General features: G+C 43.2%; 1 protein-coding gene across 2 annotated transcripts; it reads left to right on the forward strand.

Annotated features, from left to right (window-relative positions):
• The first annotated feature begins 7,625 nt into the window (after positions 1-7,625).
• Positions 7,626-15,107, forward strand: LOC109739582 (COP9 signalosome complex subunit 2). Of its 2 annotated transcripts, XM_020298664.4 has the most exons (12): positions 7,626-7,811; positions 7,956-8,048; positions 11,120-11,198; positions 12,192-12,432; positions 12,521-12,595; positions 12,687-12,821; positions 13,333-13,520; positions 13,614-13,682; positions 13,761-13,851; positions 13,956-14,090; positions 14,509-14,621; positions 14,697-15,107. In XM_020298664.4, exons 1-12 carry the CDS (start codon positions 7,802-7,804, stop codon positions 14,785-14,787), a joined length of 1,320 nt encoding a protein of 439 aa, XP_020154253.1. In that variant the 5' UTR covers positions 7,626-7,801; the 3' UTR covers positions 14,788-15,107. The 2 variants fall into 2 exon arrangements, with proteins under 2 accessions (XP_020154253.1, XP_045090700.1); XM_045234765.2 differs by lacking the exons at positions 7,626-7,811; positions 7,956-8,048 and adding an exon at positions 9,445-9,481.
• The last annotated feature ends 219 nt before the right edge of the window (positions 15,108-15,326 follow it).

Consider the following 15,326-nt stretch of genomic DNA (forward strand, 5'->3'; position numbering starts at 1 on the left):
AACTGTGCACCGTTGCAAAGGTTCGTTGTTTCGAAGCACCACGTGATGATCGGGTGTGATAGATTCTAACGTTCGCATACAACGGGTGTTGACGAGCCTAGCATGTACAGGCATGGCCTCGGAACACACGCAATACACTTAGGTTGACTTGACGAGCCTAGCATGTACAGACATGGCTTCGGAACACGGAGGACCGAAAGGTCGAGCATGAGTCGTATAGAAGATACGATCAACATGGAGATGTTCACCGATCTTGACTAGTCCGTCTCACGTGATGATCGGACACGGCCTAGTTAACTCGGATCATGTTTCACTTAGATGACTAGAGGGATGTCTATCTGAGTGGGAGTTCATTGAATAATTTGATTATATGAACTTAATTATCATGAACTTAGTCTAAAATCTTTACAATATGTCTTGTAGATCAAATGGCCCACGTTGTCCTCAACTTCAACGCGTTCCTAGAGAAAACCAAGCTGAAAGATGATGGCAGCAACTATACGGACTGGGTCCGGAACCTGAGGATCATCCTCATAGCTGCCAAGAAAGATTATGTCCTAGAAGCACCGCTAGGTGAAGCACCAATCCCACAGAACCAGGACGTTATGAACGCTTGGCAATCACGTGCTGATGATTACTCCCTCGTTCAGTGCGGCATGCTTTACAACTTAGAACCGGGGCTCCAAAAGCGTTTTGAGAAGCATGGAGCATATGAGATGTTCGAAGAGCTGAAAATGGTTTTCCAAGCTCATGCCCGGGTCGAGAGATATGAAGTCTCCGACAAGTTCTTCAACTGTAAAATGGAGGAGAATAGTTCTGTTAGTGAGCACATACTCAGAATGTCTGGGTTGCACAACCGCTTGTCTCAGCTGGGAGTTAATCTCCCGGATGACGCGGTCATTGACAGAATCCTTCAGTCGCTTCCACCAAGCTACAAGAGCTTTGTGATGAACTTCAATATGCAGGGGATGGAAAAGACCATTCCCAAGGTATATTCAATGCTGAAATCAGCGGAGGTGGAGATCAGAAAGGAACATCAAGTGTTGATGGTGAATAAAACCACTAAGTTCAAGAGAGGCAAGGGCAAGAAGAACTTCAAGAAGGACGGCAAGGGAGTTGCCGCGCCCGGTAAGCCAGTTGCCGGGAAGAAGTCGAAGAATGGACCCAAGCCTGAGACTGAGTGCTTTTATTGCAAGGGAAGTGGTCACTGGAAGCGGAACTGCCCCAAATACTTAGCGGACAAGAAGGCCGGCAACACCAAAGGTATATGTGATATACATGTAATTGATGTGTACCTTACCAGTACTCGTAGTAGCTCCTGGGTATTTGATACCGGTGCGGTTGCTCATATTTGTAACTCAAAATAGGAACTGCGGAATAAACGGAGACTGGCAAAGGACGAGGTGACGATGCGCGTCGGGAATGGTTCCAAGGTCGATGTGGTCGCCGTCGGCACGCTACCTCTGCATTTACCTACGGGATTAGTTTTAAACCTCAATAATTGTTATTTAGTGCCATCTTTGAGCATGAACATTGTATCTGGATCTCGTTTAATTCGAGATGGCTACTCATTTAAATCCGAGAATAATGGTTGTTCTATTTATTTGAGAGATATGTTTTATGGTCATGCCCCGCTGGTCAATGGTTTATTCTTGATGAATCTCGAACGTGATGTTACACATATTCATAGTGTGAATACCAAAAGATGTAAAGTTGATAACGATAGTCCCACATACTTGTGGCACTGCCGCCTTGGTCACATTGGTGTCAAGCGCATGAAGAAGCTGCATGCAGATGGACTTTTGGAGTCTCTTGATTACGAATCATTTGACACGTGCGAACCATGCCTCATGGGTAAGATGACCAAGACTCCGTTCTCCGGAACAATGGAGCGAGCAACCAACTTATTGGAAATCATACATACCGATGTGTGCGGTCCAATGAGTGTTGAGGCTCGCGGAGGATATCGTTATGTTCTCACTCTCACTGATGACTTAAGTAGATATGGGTATGTCTACCTAATGAAACACAAGTCTGAAACCTTGGAAAAGTTCAAGGAATTTCAGAGTGAGGTTGAGAATCAACGTGACAGAAAAATAAAATTCTTACGATCAGATTGTGGTGGAGAATATTTAAGTCACGAATTTGGTGCGCACTTAAGGAAATGTGGAATCGTTTCACAACTCACGCCGCCTGGAACACCTCAGCGAAATGGTGTGTCCGAACGTCGTAATCGCACTCTATTGGATATGGTGCGATCTATGATGTCTCTTACCGATTTACCGCTCTCATTTTGGGGCTATGCTTTAGAGACTGGCGCATTCACTTTAAATAGGGCTCCGTCGAAATCCATTGAGACGACACCGTATGAATTATGTTTTGGGAAGAAACCTAAGCTGTCGTTTCTAAAAGTTTGGGGATGCGATGCTTATGTCAAGAAACTTCAACCTGAAAAGCTCGAACCCAAGTCGGAGAAATGCGTCTTCATAGGATACCCTAAGGAAACTATTGGGTATACCTTCTACCTCAGATCCGAAGGCAAGATCTTCGTTGCCAAGAACGGGTCCTTTCTGGAGAAAGAGTTTCTCTCGAAAGAATTAAGTGGGAGGAAAGTGGAACTTGATGAGGTGATAGTCACCCCTTCCGAACCGGAAAGTAGCGCAGCGCGGGAAGATGTTCCTGTGGTGCCTACACCGACTGGGGAGGAAGTTAATGATGATGATCATGAAGCTACGGATCAAGTTACTACTGAACTTCGTAGGTCCACAAGGACACGTTCCGCACCAGAGTGGTACGGCAACCCTGTCCTGGAAATCATGTTGTTACACAACGGTGAACCTTCGAACTATGAAGAAGCGATGGCAGGCCCGGATTCCGACAAATGGCTAGAAGCCATGAAATCCGAGATAGGATCCATGTATGAAAACGAAGTATGGACTTTGACTGACTTGCCCGATGATCGGCGAGCCATAGAAAACAAATGGATCTTTAAGAAGAAGACAGACGCGGATGGTAATGTGACCATCTATAAGGCTCGACTTGTCGCTAAGGGTTATCGGCAAGTTCAAGGGGTTGACTACGATGAGACTTTCTCACCCGTAGCGAAGCTGAAGTCCGTCCGAATCATGTTAGCAATTGCCGCATACTATGATTATGAGATATGGCAGATGGACGTCAAAACGGCATTCCTTAATGGCTTCCTTAAGGAAGAATTGTATATGATGCAGCCGGAAGGTTTTGTCGATCCTAAGAATGCTGACAAAGTATGCAAGCTCCAGCGCTCAATCTATGGGCTGGTGCAAGCATCTCGGAGTTGGAACATTCGCTTTGATGAGATGATCAAAACGTTTGGGTTTACACAGACTTATGGAGAAGCCTGTGTTTACAAGAAAGTGAGTGGGAGCTCTGTAGCATTTCTCTTATTGTATGTGGATGACATACTATTGATGGGAAATGATATAGAATTCTTGGAAAGTATAAAGGCCTATTTGAATAAGTGTTTTTTAATGAAGGACCTTGGAGAAGCTGCTTATATATTAGGCATCAAGATCTATAGAGATAGATCAAGACGCCTCATTGGTCTTTCACAGAGTACGTACCTTGACAAGATATATTGAAGAAGTTCAATATGGATCAGTCCAAGAAAGGGTTCTTGCCTGTATTGCAAGGTGTGCAATTGAGCACGGCTCAATGCCCGACCACGGCAGAAGATAGAGAAAAGATGAGTGTCATCCCCTATGCCTCGGCCATAGGGTCTATTATGTATGCCATGCTGTGTACCAGACCTGATGTAAACCTTGCCGTAAGTTTGGTAGGAAGGTACCAAAGTAATCCCGGCATGGAACACTGGACAGCGGTCAAGAATATCCTAAAGTACCTGAAGAGGACTAAGGATATGTTTCTCGTTTATGGAGGTGACGAATAGCTCGTCGTAAAGGGTCACGTCGATGCTAGCTTCGACACAGATCTAGATGACTCGAAGTCACAAACCGGAAACGTGTATATTTTGAATGGAGGAGCAGTAAGCTGGTGCAGTTGCAAGCAAAGCGTCGCGGCGGGATCTACATGTGAAGCGGAGTACATGGCAGCCTCGGAGGCAGCACAGGAAGCAGTCTGGATGAAGGAGTTCATTACCGACCTAGGGGTGATTCCCAATGCGCCGGGCCCGATGACTCTCTTCTGTGACAACACTGGAGCTATTGCCCTTGCGAAGGAGCCCAGGTTTCACAGGAAGACCAGGCATATCAAGCGTCGCTTCAACTCCATTCGTGAAAGTGTTCAAAATGGAGACATAGATATTTGTAAAGTACATACGGACCTGAATGTAGCAGATCCGTTGACTAAACCTCTCCCTAGAGCAAAACATGATCAACACCAGGACGCAATGGGTGTTCGATTCATCACAATGTAACCAGATTATTGACTCTAGTGCAAGTGGGAGACTGTTGGAAATATGCCCTAGAGGCAATAATAAATGGTTATTATTATATTTCTTTGTTCATGATAATTGTCTATTGTTCATGCTATGATTGTGTTATCCGGAAACCGTAATACATGTGTGAATACATAGACTACAACGTGTCCCTAGTAAGCCTCTAGTTGACTAGCTCGTTGATCAACAGATAGTCATGGTTTCCTGACTATGGACATTGGATGTCATTGATAACGGGATCACATCATTAGGAGAATGATGTGATGGACAAGACCCAATCCTAAGCATAGCTCAAAGATCGTGTAGTTCGTTTGCTAGAGCTTTTCCAATGTCAAGTATCTTCTCCTTAGACCATGAGATCGTGCAACTCCCGGATACCGTAAGAGTACTTTGGGTGTGCCAAACGTCACAACGTAACTGGGTGACTATAAAGGTACACTACGGGTATCTCCGAAAGTGTCTGTTGAGTTGGCACGGATCGAGACTGGGATTTGTCACTCCGTATGACGGAGAGGTATCTCTGGGCCCACTCGGTAATGCATCATCATAATGAGCTCAATGTGACTAAGGAGTTAGTCACGGGATCATGCATTGCGATACGAGTAAAGAGACTTGCCGGTAACGAGATTGAACAAGGTATTGGGATACCGACGATCGAATCTCAGGCAAGTAACATACCGATTGACAAAGGGAATTGTATACGGGATTGATTGAATCCTCGACATCGTGGTTCATCCGATGAGATCATCGTGGAACATGTGGGAGCCAACATGGGTATCCAGATCCCGCTGTTGGTTATTGACCGGAGAGGCGTCTCGGTCATGTCTGCATGTCTCCCGAACCCGTAGGGTCTACACACTTAAGGTTCGGTGACGCTAGGGTTGTAGAGATATGAGTATGCGGAAACCCGAAAGTTGTTCGGAGTCCCGAATGAGATCCCGGACGTCACGAGGAGTTCCGGAATGGTCCGGAGGTGAAGAATTATATATAGGAAGTCCAGTTTCGACCACCAGGAAAGTTTCGGGGGTTATCGGTATTGTACCGGGACCACCGGAAGGGTCCCGGGGGTCCACCGGGTGGGGCCACCTATCCCGGAGGGCCCCATGGGCTGAAGTGGGAAGGGAACCAACCCTTAGTGGGCTGGGACGCCCCCCATGGGCCTCCCCCCTGCGCCTAGGGTTGGAAACCCTAGGGTGGGGGGCGCCCCACTTGACTTGGGGGGGGGGGAGTTTTCCCCCTTGGCCGCCGCCCCCCCCCATAGATGGGTTCTTGGCCGGCGCTCCCCCTCCCAGGGGGCATATATAAAGGGGGGGGGAGGGAGGGCAGCAGTACTACAGCCTTTGGCGCCTCCCTCCTCCCCTGCAACACCTCTCCCTCTCGCAGAAGCTTGGCGAAGCCCTGCCGAGATCCTGCTACATTCACCACCACGCCGTCGTGCTGCTGGATCTCCATCAACCTCTCCTTTCCCCTTGCTGGATCAAGAAGGAGGAGACGTCGCTGCTCCGTACGTGTGTTGAACGCGGAGGTGCCGTCCGTTCGGCACTCGGTCATCGGTGATTTGGATCACGGCGAGTACGACTCCATCAACCCCGTTCATTGGAACGCTTCCCCTCGCGATCTACAAGGGTATGTAGATGCACTCCTTTCCCCTCGTTGTTAGTATACTCCATAGATGGATCTTGGTGATGCGTAGGAAATTTTAAAATTCTGCTACGATCCCCAACATCAGGGGCTCCACAAGCCCAGGTGGCGCGGCCAGGGTGTGGCCGCCTGCCCCTGCCCTTGTGGTTTCCTGGTGGGCCCCCTTTGGCAACTCTTGGCTCCAATATTTCTTTTATATTTCAAAATAACCCTCCAAAATTTCCCATCCAATTCCGAGAATTTTTATTTTTGCATAAAAACAACATCATGGTAGTTTTGCTGAAAACAACGTCGGTCTAGATTTCATTCAAATAATGTAAATTAGAGGCCAAAACAAGAGCAAACGTGTTTGGAAAAGTAAATACGTTGGAGACGTATCACCGGATAACCGATAAAGTGCAATAGTAGAGTGCACCAAAACATGCTGGACGACCAAACCCCACGACGACGAACACTGGGCAGGCAAATGCTCACCCCAACCGGGCAAGAAGATGGAGCAAGAACCCAAGGTCATGCTCATGAGCACCGATGGGCTTGATGCAGACCAAGTGGCCTATCTATCCATGGTGAAGCAACAACTAGTTAGGAGAGGGCTAGGGGGTATGAGTGGAAGTGCAAATGACCATGAGTGATGCTCTATGCTTGGTTTCTATGCTTTGTTTGAATAGTTGTATGTCTGATTTGGAAGTTGTCTTTAAAAATTGAACTTGGAAAATATACAGTTCAATTGAATTTAACTTGTTGAAATCGGCATGATAATTTTTTGATTTTATGTGATGTGAAAATTATGTATTCATAGTGTTTGCACAAATACATAGGGAAACAGAGAAAAAAAAACAAGTATAGAAAAAGTTGTACATGACATCTGCTATTGCTAGCCATATGTGAAACCCAACAAATCTATTAGAAAGATTTATTGGGTAGTTGCTTCAGAAGTCAAGATGCTCTTATAACCACGAACTAAGCCTAACTTGAATGTTTAGGTCATTTGCCGTGGAACCAGTTCATCAGGTTCAAGTCTTAGTCTTGACACTGGTGCTTGCATTTTTTTGAAGACGTTTTTGTCAACTACGGAGGCACCTGTGTGACTTTTTCAATCTTAAGATGATATACGTCGGCTCAGTCTTTCGGAAGTGCTAATGAGGTAGGTGTGCGTGCGTTCATGAGTGTATATATGAGCGTGTGCATGTTAAAGAAATATTCTTTATAAGGACCTCTTTGATTCATGAAAACGCAGGTAAAAAAAAGTATATGATTGGAGTTGCATGCCCATTTGAATTTTATAGAATCAGCAACGGGTGTTTCATGCCACGGGAAAACCAAATGTGAATTGTAAAAAGAGGTAGAAGTGGAGGTTAGATTTTTTATAAAATATATAAAAATCTTTTATAGAAATAATTTCTACGGGATCCAATGCTATGAATTAAAAGACCAAAATAGAAAAAATTCCTAAAGATTTAAATCATATGAAAACATATAAGATTCCTTCGAATTCAAAGGAGCCCTAAGCGTTTCCTTTCGTAAATGACCAATCCTCCTACTTTAAAGCCGCAGCTTCCCAGGGGCCAGCTCGCAAAACTTGTCCTCCCCTCTCTCCCCCGTTTTCCCCTCTCGCCTCTCCCCTCTCCCCTCGCCTCGCCTCCGCTCCGCAAACCCCCCCTCTTTCGCAAACCCTAGCTCTCGCCCCCGACGCTCCATTGCCGCTCGAGTCGCCTCTTCACCGCCGTCATGGGCTCAGGTAAGCCCTACCCCCGCATTTAGTGCCCTCCGTTTTCATCTTCTCGATTCCCCACGGTCTGGATTGTCGCTGTTTCTCTCTCCCACGAGGGTTTCTTTCCGTGATCGTTTCCTGTTTCTTGGTGCGCGTGGTGCCGATGGTTAGATGCGGACATGGAAGACTACGGTTTCGAGTATTCGGACGACGAGCCGGAGGAGCAAGACGTCGACATCGAGAACCAGTACTACAACTCCAAAGGTTTGGTTCCTTGTGCCAATTTTACTTCCCTTGGTGATCCCTATCACTGTTTCGAGTAGCGGTCCCGTTACTAGAAGAAACCTCGATTGGAGTATTATTAGTCCAACTTCCTCGTGCATCGTCGTTTTGTACTGGTAGTGGGGTTCCGGTTTGAATTTTGATGTATGGTAATCTCCTTTGTTTGTACTGTGCAGTTGCCAGTTTAGCTGCGAGGTGTGTCCCGTTAAGTGTGAAGTGCGTTTTAGTAAGGACATCAAATGAATAGCTAGAATCTAATTTTGCTTTGGGAATAAATCTGTTTGTCGAATTGACGCCCGTGTGGTGCTTGTTGGGCCAAGTAGCCCACCCGTGTGTGGTTTGTCTTAGTCCTATCGTGCTCTTTCGCAGTTAACAGCTAAAGTTTGTTCCGCTGAACACTTCTGTCTCGACTAAAAGGAAAATACAAGCAACTAATGGATACGCAAGTTAATTGCGGGTAGTCTGTTACCATTTAATTTATATAAGCCAAGCTGCCGTAGAAGTACGGACAATGTGGCTTCGTATATATTTTGAAGCAAGGATAGGAAGACTCTGCTACCCTTCTCATTGCTTTAATCAAGAGTTTCATTCTGACTGCCACACACTTCATTCTTCAGTTCTGCAATAGTATATGAACTATCTGTCCTCCATCTCTTTGTTTTTCCATATTAGTTGAATTAACTGTTTGCTCAAATTGTAAGAGAGAATCGAAATAGTATTTATGGAAAAAGTCTTCATCTTTATAGTTATCATTTATCAATGACCACCACAATACCAGATGAAGCCTAACATCTTCCCTTTCCTGCCTTCTTAGTGGTTGTTTGGATACTGAGGATTAGTGATGGGATATAGAAAACGAGTTTTTAGCTGATTTCTAGGAAAACCGGTTTTGCTATCCTTTTTGTGAAAAACGTGTTTGTAGAAAACTTCGTTTGGGTTAGAAAATTAATAAACTAGGTACATAGAGTTTTGTGTTCGGATAGCAAACATTAGCCTTATCCTACCTTGCCCGTGACCTTCCTTGCTTTCCCATTGACGAGACTTCCACGCTCGACATCGTACCGTACGAATCCACGGTCCAGACTGCTGCTGTCCTTCCTTCCGGCCACCACGACTCTGCATGCGACCGACCTCGTCCAGATTTCTTGCCTCCCCCCCCCCCCCCCCCCCCCCCCCGGCCTTGACTGACTCCGCGCGCGGCCGACGGCAAGGGCTTCTGTTGGCCCCCGAGGTCGTCGCCCTCTCCTGCACTGATCCTTCCTTGGGCCACTTCCCCTCTGACCTCCACTAATTCTGAACGCAGCCGCCGGCGAGGGTTTTCGATGGTCCCTGAGTTCGTCATCCCCTGAATTGACTCTGCCGCCTGCTGCTTCTCGCGTCCCCTCCGGCCTGCATGACTCCACAAGCAGCCGCCGGCAAGCGCTTGCTCTGCTCTCCGTTGGAATCCAGTTTATGTAAATCGTGTTTATGGGATATACCTGAAATCTGAGTTTTTGGAAAGCTAAGTTTTCTATATTCGCTGATTAGTTGGAGTTGCCAAACAGGATTTTAGTTTTTTATACCATTTCCCTGGTTTGTGGAGATCTGGTTTTGTATATACCACCTATCCAAACAACGCCTTAGGTACTATGAGGATTTCTTAGGATATTCCCTTTCTTTGATTTGAGAATTCTGTAGTGTTTTCTAGCCTTCTAACTGAATTAGGCTGCTTAAATTTCGCCAGTTGTTTATATCTATAAGATTCTTGTTTTGTGATTTGTGACTAAATACCCTCACGGTGCAATGTGCTGGACTCAGGTTGGAATTAGTTCAAGTTTAAGCTTATAGACTTGTCAAATGTTTTTTCCTGTGTTTCTACTTAAATTATATAGGAAGAGGCTCGTATGTACTAGTACTTGCTTGCGATAGACAAATGTTTGGGAAACTTGGTCGTATAGAATGGAAAGATACTTGCTAGCCACTGTGATGCCCTAGCCACCTCCTCGATATCCTGCTACCTTTATTTCTTTCCTCCAGGACTATATCTGGATCTTTTTAGCCATCATTGACACTGGGAAGCAGAATTGATTGTGATCAATCTGATGCCTCTCTTCCAACCAGTGTCTTGGCTGTCCTACCACTTTTGCAAAGGCCTGGGATCCTGCTAAAAGCTTAATGCTCTACTTTTTTTGGCAGATGCCTTTTAAGAAACATTCTATTTTCAATTTTGTAACATATTTGTTACTCTAACGAAGATGCTTCCAAAGAAACTTGTATGTTCTTCTAAAATGAAAAAAGAAATGCATATGCATTGAGTCTGCACATTTGATTTTACACGAAAGTATGTTTCTTTATCAAATGTATTTTGGTATTTCATTTTCATATACTACACTTCTTTTAATGGAAGATGCCACATCACTGTGTTCAGTTTATACTATTGTCATATTTCGCATCTACTCTATTAGTTTATTTGTTTACCTTAATACACGCACACGCACACACACATAGTTAGATAATATATCTGATTTTGACCACTACCTAGGCTAATGCTGTCTCCACCACCCACTACTTGCTATCGAGATCTGTGCAAAGAGAGAAAAGAGAGGAGATAGAGATTATTGTCACCTCAGTCGTCAGGGTGGACCCCACACACCTGCCACACACAGAACCCACCCAACCTCTCTCTGTCTTGTTCACTCTCCCCATCGCTCTACATGTAAGGGATAATTTTATATATGAAAGATTGTTTGGGTTAGGATAATTTTATTGTTTTCTACATGTAAGGGACTTAACACGTGGTCATCTTTTTTTAGTAGATGGATCAAAATAAAATAGCAGCTTACTCTAAATGGAAACCAAGTTTTTTTTGACTGGTCTTTTAATATGGCAGAACTTAAATGCTAGGATTATGGTTGTCCTATTTTGTGCACTTTAGGCAATATACAATTATTTATTTTATTTATCTATGAAATTTAAGCAAATTTACAATTTCATTAATGTAACACATTCTAGTGGTTGATGGTGTTATGCATATGTTGCTGCATGGTATGATGTTGAATGAGTATCCTTTGCAGGTATGGTTGAGACAGACCCGGAGGGTGCACTTGCTGGTTTTGATGCTGTAGTTCGCATGGAGCCTGAAAAGGCGGAATGGTAAGCATTTTTACCTATTCCGATGCACTATTCTGTTTTATCTGCAATTTCCCTATGTTTGCTCCATCACAATATGAATGCTCAAGTCTATAAAGTGTCCTATCTGATATATGTGCTACTATCTGTTATCCTTAAAGGTTGGAGCTTGAGGCACTAAGATGTTGGGTGTGTAGATTATATGCTTTGCCCACAAGCTGTCACATGTATTCTGGGCCTATCAGTTAGGACCAAGCGTTGGTTGTGGATAAATTTAGGTCATAAAATGGAGTCATTGGGACTTAGCCTGATATATGAAATAGCTTGTGCCGCAAGTGGAACTCTTACTGAAGAATTACTTCTTTTTTTGATTTTGGAAGCTTTTACACTCTAGGATGAATGTTTTTATTTTGTTAATCAGTTATTTTCACTAGGCAGTAGCTGCTGTTAAGCAACAGAAGATATGCGAAACAACCTTAAACTATGCGATGTATTAGGTTATTAGTTTGTCCTGAGGACCTCGGTGCGTCTATTCATAATTTATTTGGTGGGAGTCCATTTTCAGGTCACTGTAGTCTAGCTGAGGCTAGTAGCAGTTAGATTAACGACAGATTGAAGAAATGAAAAGAGGCAGCAAATAGAATGCTAGAAAACCAGCTAAAATTTTCATATAGGAGTCAGTGGAACTCTACCATCTTAATATACTGAACACTTTGCATGCTTAGTTGTTAGCTTATTGGTCAATTCCTTGAAAGCTATTGTTGACATGTTCAGTGCCTGTTACAGGCAGTTCTTGGTCAGGACTGGTATTGTCCTTCTATTAATTGGACATTACTTTGTAAAATTGAGTGCCTTGACCCATGCTTCCAGTGAAGTCACAAAGACATTATTTAATCGGTCTAGTTGAATTATCACTCTTCACCCACTCTGTTTCCTCAGTGAATTTAGCTGTTGCATAAATAAACATTTATGTTGAGGTGTCTAATTTTTATCTTTTAATTATATATATGTTCATAGGGGATTCAAGGCTCTTAAACAAACTGTGAAGCTTTATTATAAGCTGGGGAAGTACAAAGAAATGATGGATGCTTACAGAGAGATGTTGACATACATAAAATCTGCTGTGACACGTAACTACAGTGAGAAATGTATAAACAACATAATGGATTTTGTTTCTGGATCTGCTAGTCAGCACTTCAATCTTCTGCAAGAGTTCTACCAGACAACACTTAAAGCTCTTGAAGAGGCAAAAAATGAGGTTAGGTTTGTTGTATTATTAAAACTAGAAAAATATCATGATCTACCAAAGGATTGGTCTTCATGTATTATCATTGTTTGTTGTGCAGAGATTATGGTTTAAGACAAATCTGAAGCTTTGCAAAATCTGGTTCGACATGGGGGAGTATGGTCGCATGAGCAAGGTGCTTAGATATGTTCTTGTCATTACCGATTACTTGCTTCCTTCATTCCTTAGTCTTTATGCATTTAATTCACATATCCTTTTACTGACAGATACTGAAGGAGCTGCATAAGTCTTGCCAAAAGGAAGATGGTTCTGATGACCAGAAGAAAGGCACACAACTTCTAGAAGTCTATGCTATTGAGATTCAAATGTACACTGAAACAAAAAACAACAAAAAGTTGAAGGTTAGTTATCTGTTCTTGTGAACCTTCATTATTGTTTCTTAACTTGTTAGAAAACTTTCACTCTTCTGTTGTGTGCAATTGTGTTTTCGCTGTGCCATCTTCTTGTAAAGCATTATGTGGGCACGGCTAAATGCTATGTGATTGCATACAAAGTTCAGATGTTATTGGCTTGTTTCATCGAAGGATTCTGAACTATTGGCTGATTCTTTTGGGGGTATTTGTCATTCATTGTCATCTGCGATTGGATAGAGTTATAATTTTTTTCTCGCTTAAGGGAAATATGCTTAGCTTTCAGGACTGTAATATCTTGTGTACATCACCGGTCATGGGAGAAAATGGGTTCTTTTTTCAGCTTTGTAACCTGAAACCTGCAATTGTGATATGCATCATTTGTATTCTTTGCAACATTAGCTTAAGAGCATTAATCTTATTGAGAATTATGCTTCTTTTTGTAGTATCGTGTGTGTCAGAATGAAACGCACCATCTGAATTGAACTGTGTGCTGTTGCAGGAATTGTACCAGAGGGCTCTTTCTATTAAATCAGCAATACCTCATCCAAGAATTATGGGTATAATTCGTGAATGTGGTGGGAAGATGCACATGGCTGAGAGGCAGTGGGCGGACGCAGCGACTGATTTCTTTGAAGCATTCAAAAACTACGATGAAGCTGGCAATCCACGGAGAATCCAGTGTCTCAAGTACTATCATAAGCACATCTTCTCTGTCATAACTCATAACTTTGTATAACTCTTTGTGATAACTATCATAATTTTCCTTTTGCTGTGAATTAGATATCTTGTTCTTGCCAATATGTTGATGGAGTCTGAAGTGAATCCCTTTGATGGACAAGAGGCCAAGCCGTAAGACTTCTGATGACACCCTCTTAGGTCTTGTAGGTTGATTTTCATTACTCTCTGTAACTCCTTCCATTTCTGCAGGTACAAAAATGATCCTGAAATCCTCGCAATGACAAACTTGATTGCAGCATACCAGAAGAATGACATCATGGAATTCGAGAAGATCCTAAAGGTCAGTGCTATGCCATTTCCTTGTCTGCCACAATCCTAAACTCTTATTTTGTGGTTCACTGATTCCACACTGATTCCATTGTAATTTTCGTGCTTTTTTGCCAGAGCAATAGAAGAACAATAATGGATGATCCTTTTATCCGTAATTACATTGAGGACTTATTGAAGAACATCAGAACTCAAGTGCTGCTCAAGCTCATTAAGCCATACACAAGAATAAGGATTCCATTCATTTCACAGGTGAATATTTTACAGCATATCCACACTCTGCTAGCCAGATTTCACTTTTCATATGCACAATATGTGCTTGTTCTCCATCAGATGAACACATGCAGTTTATGGTGATAACAAAATTAACATGAATAATACTTTATGTGCTTGTTCTGCTTTAAAGGGGTTACATGACATACAGCATGAAGGTTGATCATTTCTTTAGTTCTCTTTGTTAACTAAACCATCCCCAGTTCAATTCAAAACATAACAAATGTGCGCACTTAAATATAGCAAAGTAATTGCAGTTCTTTTGCAGCATGGAAGTACAGTTTTGTAAATCATGTCATGTGTGACATTTTGTTCATCTTAACATCAATCAACAGTTTGTATTTAGTGGCTAAAGACGCAGTTCATTGTAACATCAACTGTTTGTTTGTGTTTATAGGAGCTAAATGTCCCAGAAAAGGATGTTGAGCAGCTCTTGGTGTCATTGATTCTGGACAACCGTGTCCAGGGCCACATAGATCAGGTGAACAAGCTGCTAGAATGCGGTGACAGGTGTGTACTCCCACCTCCTTACTTTGTTGACATATTCCTCGTGAGCAAGTTCTGAGATTTGCAAATTTTATTCAGGTCAAAGGGAATGCGGAAATATCAAGCCATCGATAAGTGGAATACTCAGCTCAAATCCATTTACCAGACGGTGTCCAACAGAGTTGGGTGAGAGATGGCAGGTTTCCATTAGTACCTGCTGGTTGAGTTGTTTTGGTGGGGCTTAAATGTGAAGTAGTATCTTGTCCGTGAGGTAGGGATCCTGGATGTGGGTAAAGTAACTTATCACTGTAATGAACGTAGCACTCCAGTTTGTGGATTATATCCTCTTTTATCTTTTCTGTGATTTGGCCGGCGGGATGCTGGGATTTTGTCCTGAGCTGAAACGGCCCTGCTAGTTCCTACTTCATCCTGCCTAGATTTCACTGTGGTCGAAAACTTGGTATCGATGCGAATAGAGAAATGCACAAAACTAGCATGGTCAAATATTTAGTTTACTGCGCCACAAATGTCTCAGCTTGCATCATCCTTCGCATATTATTGCCTGGCGTTTGGCATCTCACAACAAGGCATCAAATTTGTGTCAATTGAGAAGGAAGATGGGTAAGCGTATATAGGTGTTATCTCGAGCTTATACGTGCACACGTCTCTCATGCTGAACTTTTGATGAACTAAGGTTCAGATGTTGCAAGTCCGAACGTCAATGCCTTG

The sequence above is a fragment of the Aegilops tauschii genome, chromosome 3, assembly GCF_002575655.3.
Source record: "Aegilops tauschii subsp. strangulata cultivar AL8/78 chromosome 3, Aet v6.0, whole genome shotgun sequence".
Classification (NCBI taxonomy): Eukaryota; Viridiplantae; Streptophyta; class Magnoliopsida; order Poales; family Poaceae; genus Aegilops; species Aegilops tauschii.

Coding starts and splice junctions, on each gene's coding strand:
- LOC109739582 (XM_020298664.4), top strand. Junction 14,091..14,508: donor GGATTCCATTCATTTCACAG/GTGAATATTTTA, acceptor TTGTGTTTATAG/GAGCTAAATGTCCCAGAAAA. Junction 14,622..14,696: donor CTGCTAGAATGCGGTGACAG/GTGTGTACTCCC, acceptor AATTTTATTCAG/GTCAAAGGGAATGCGGAAAT.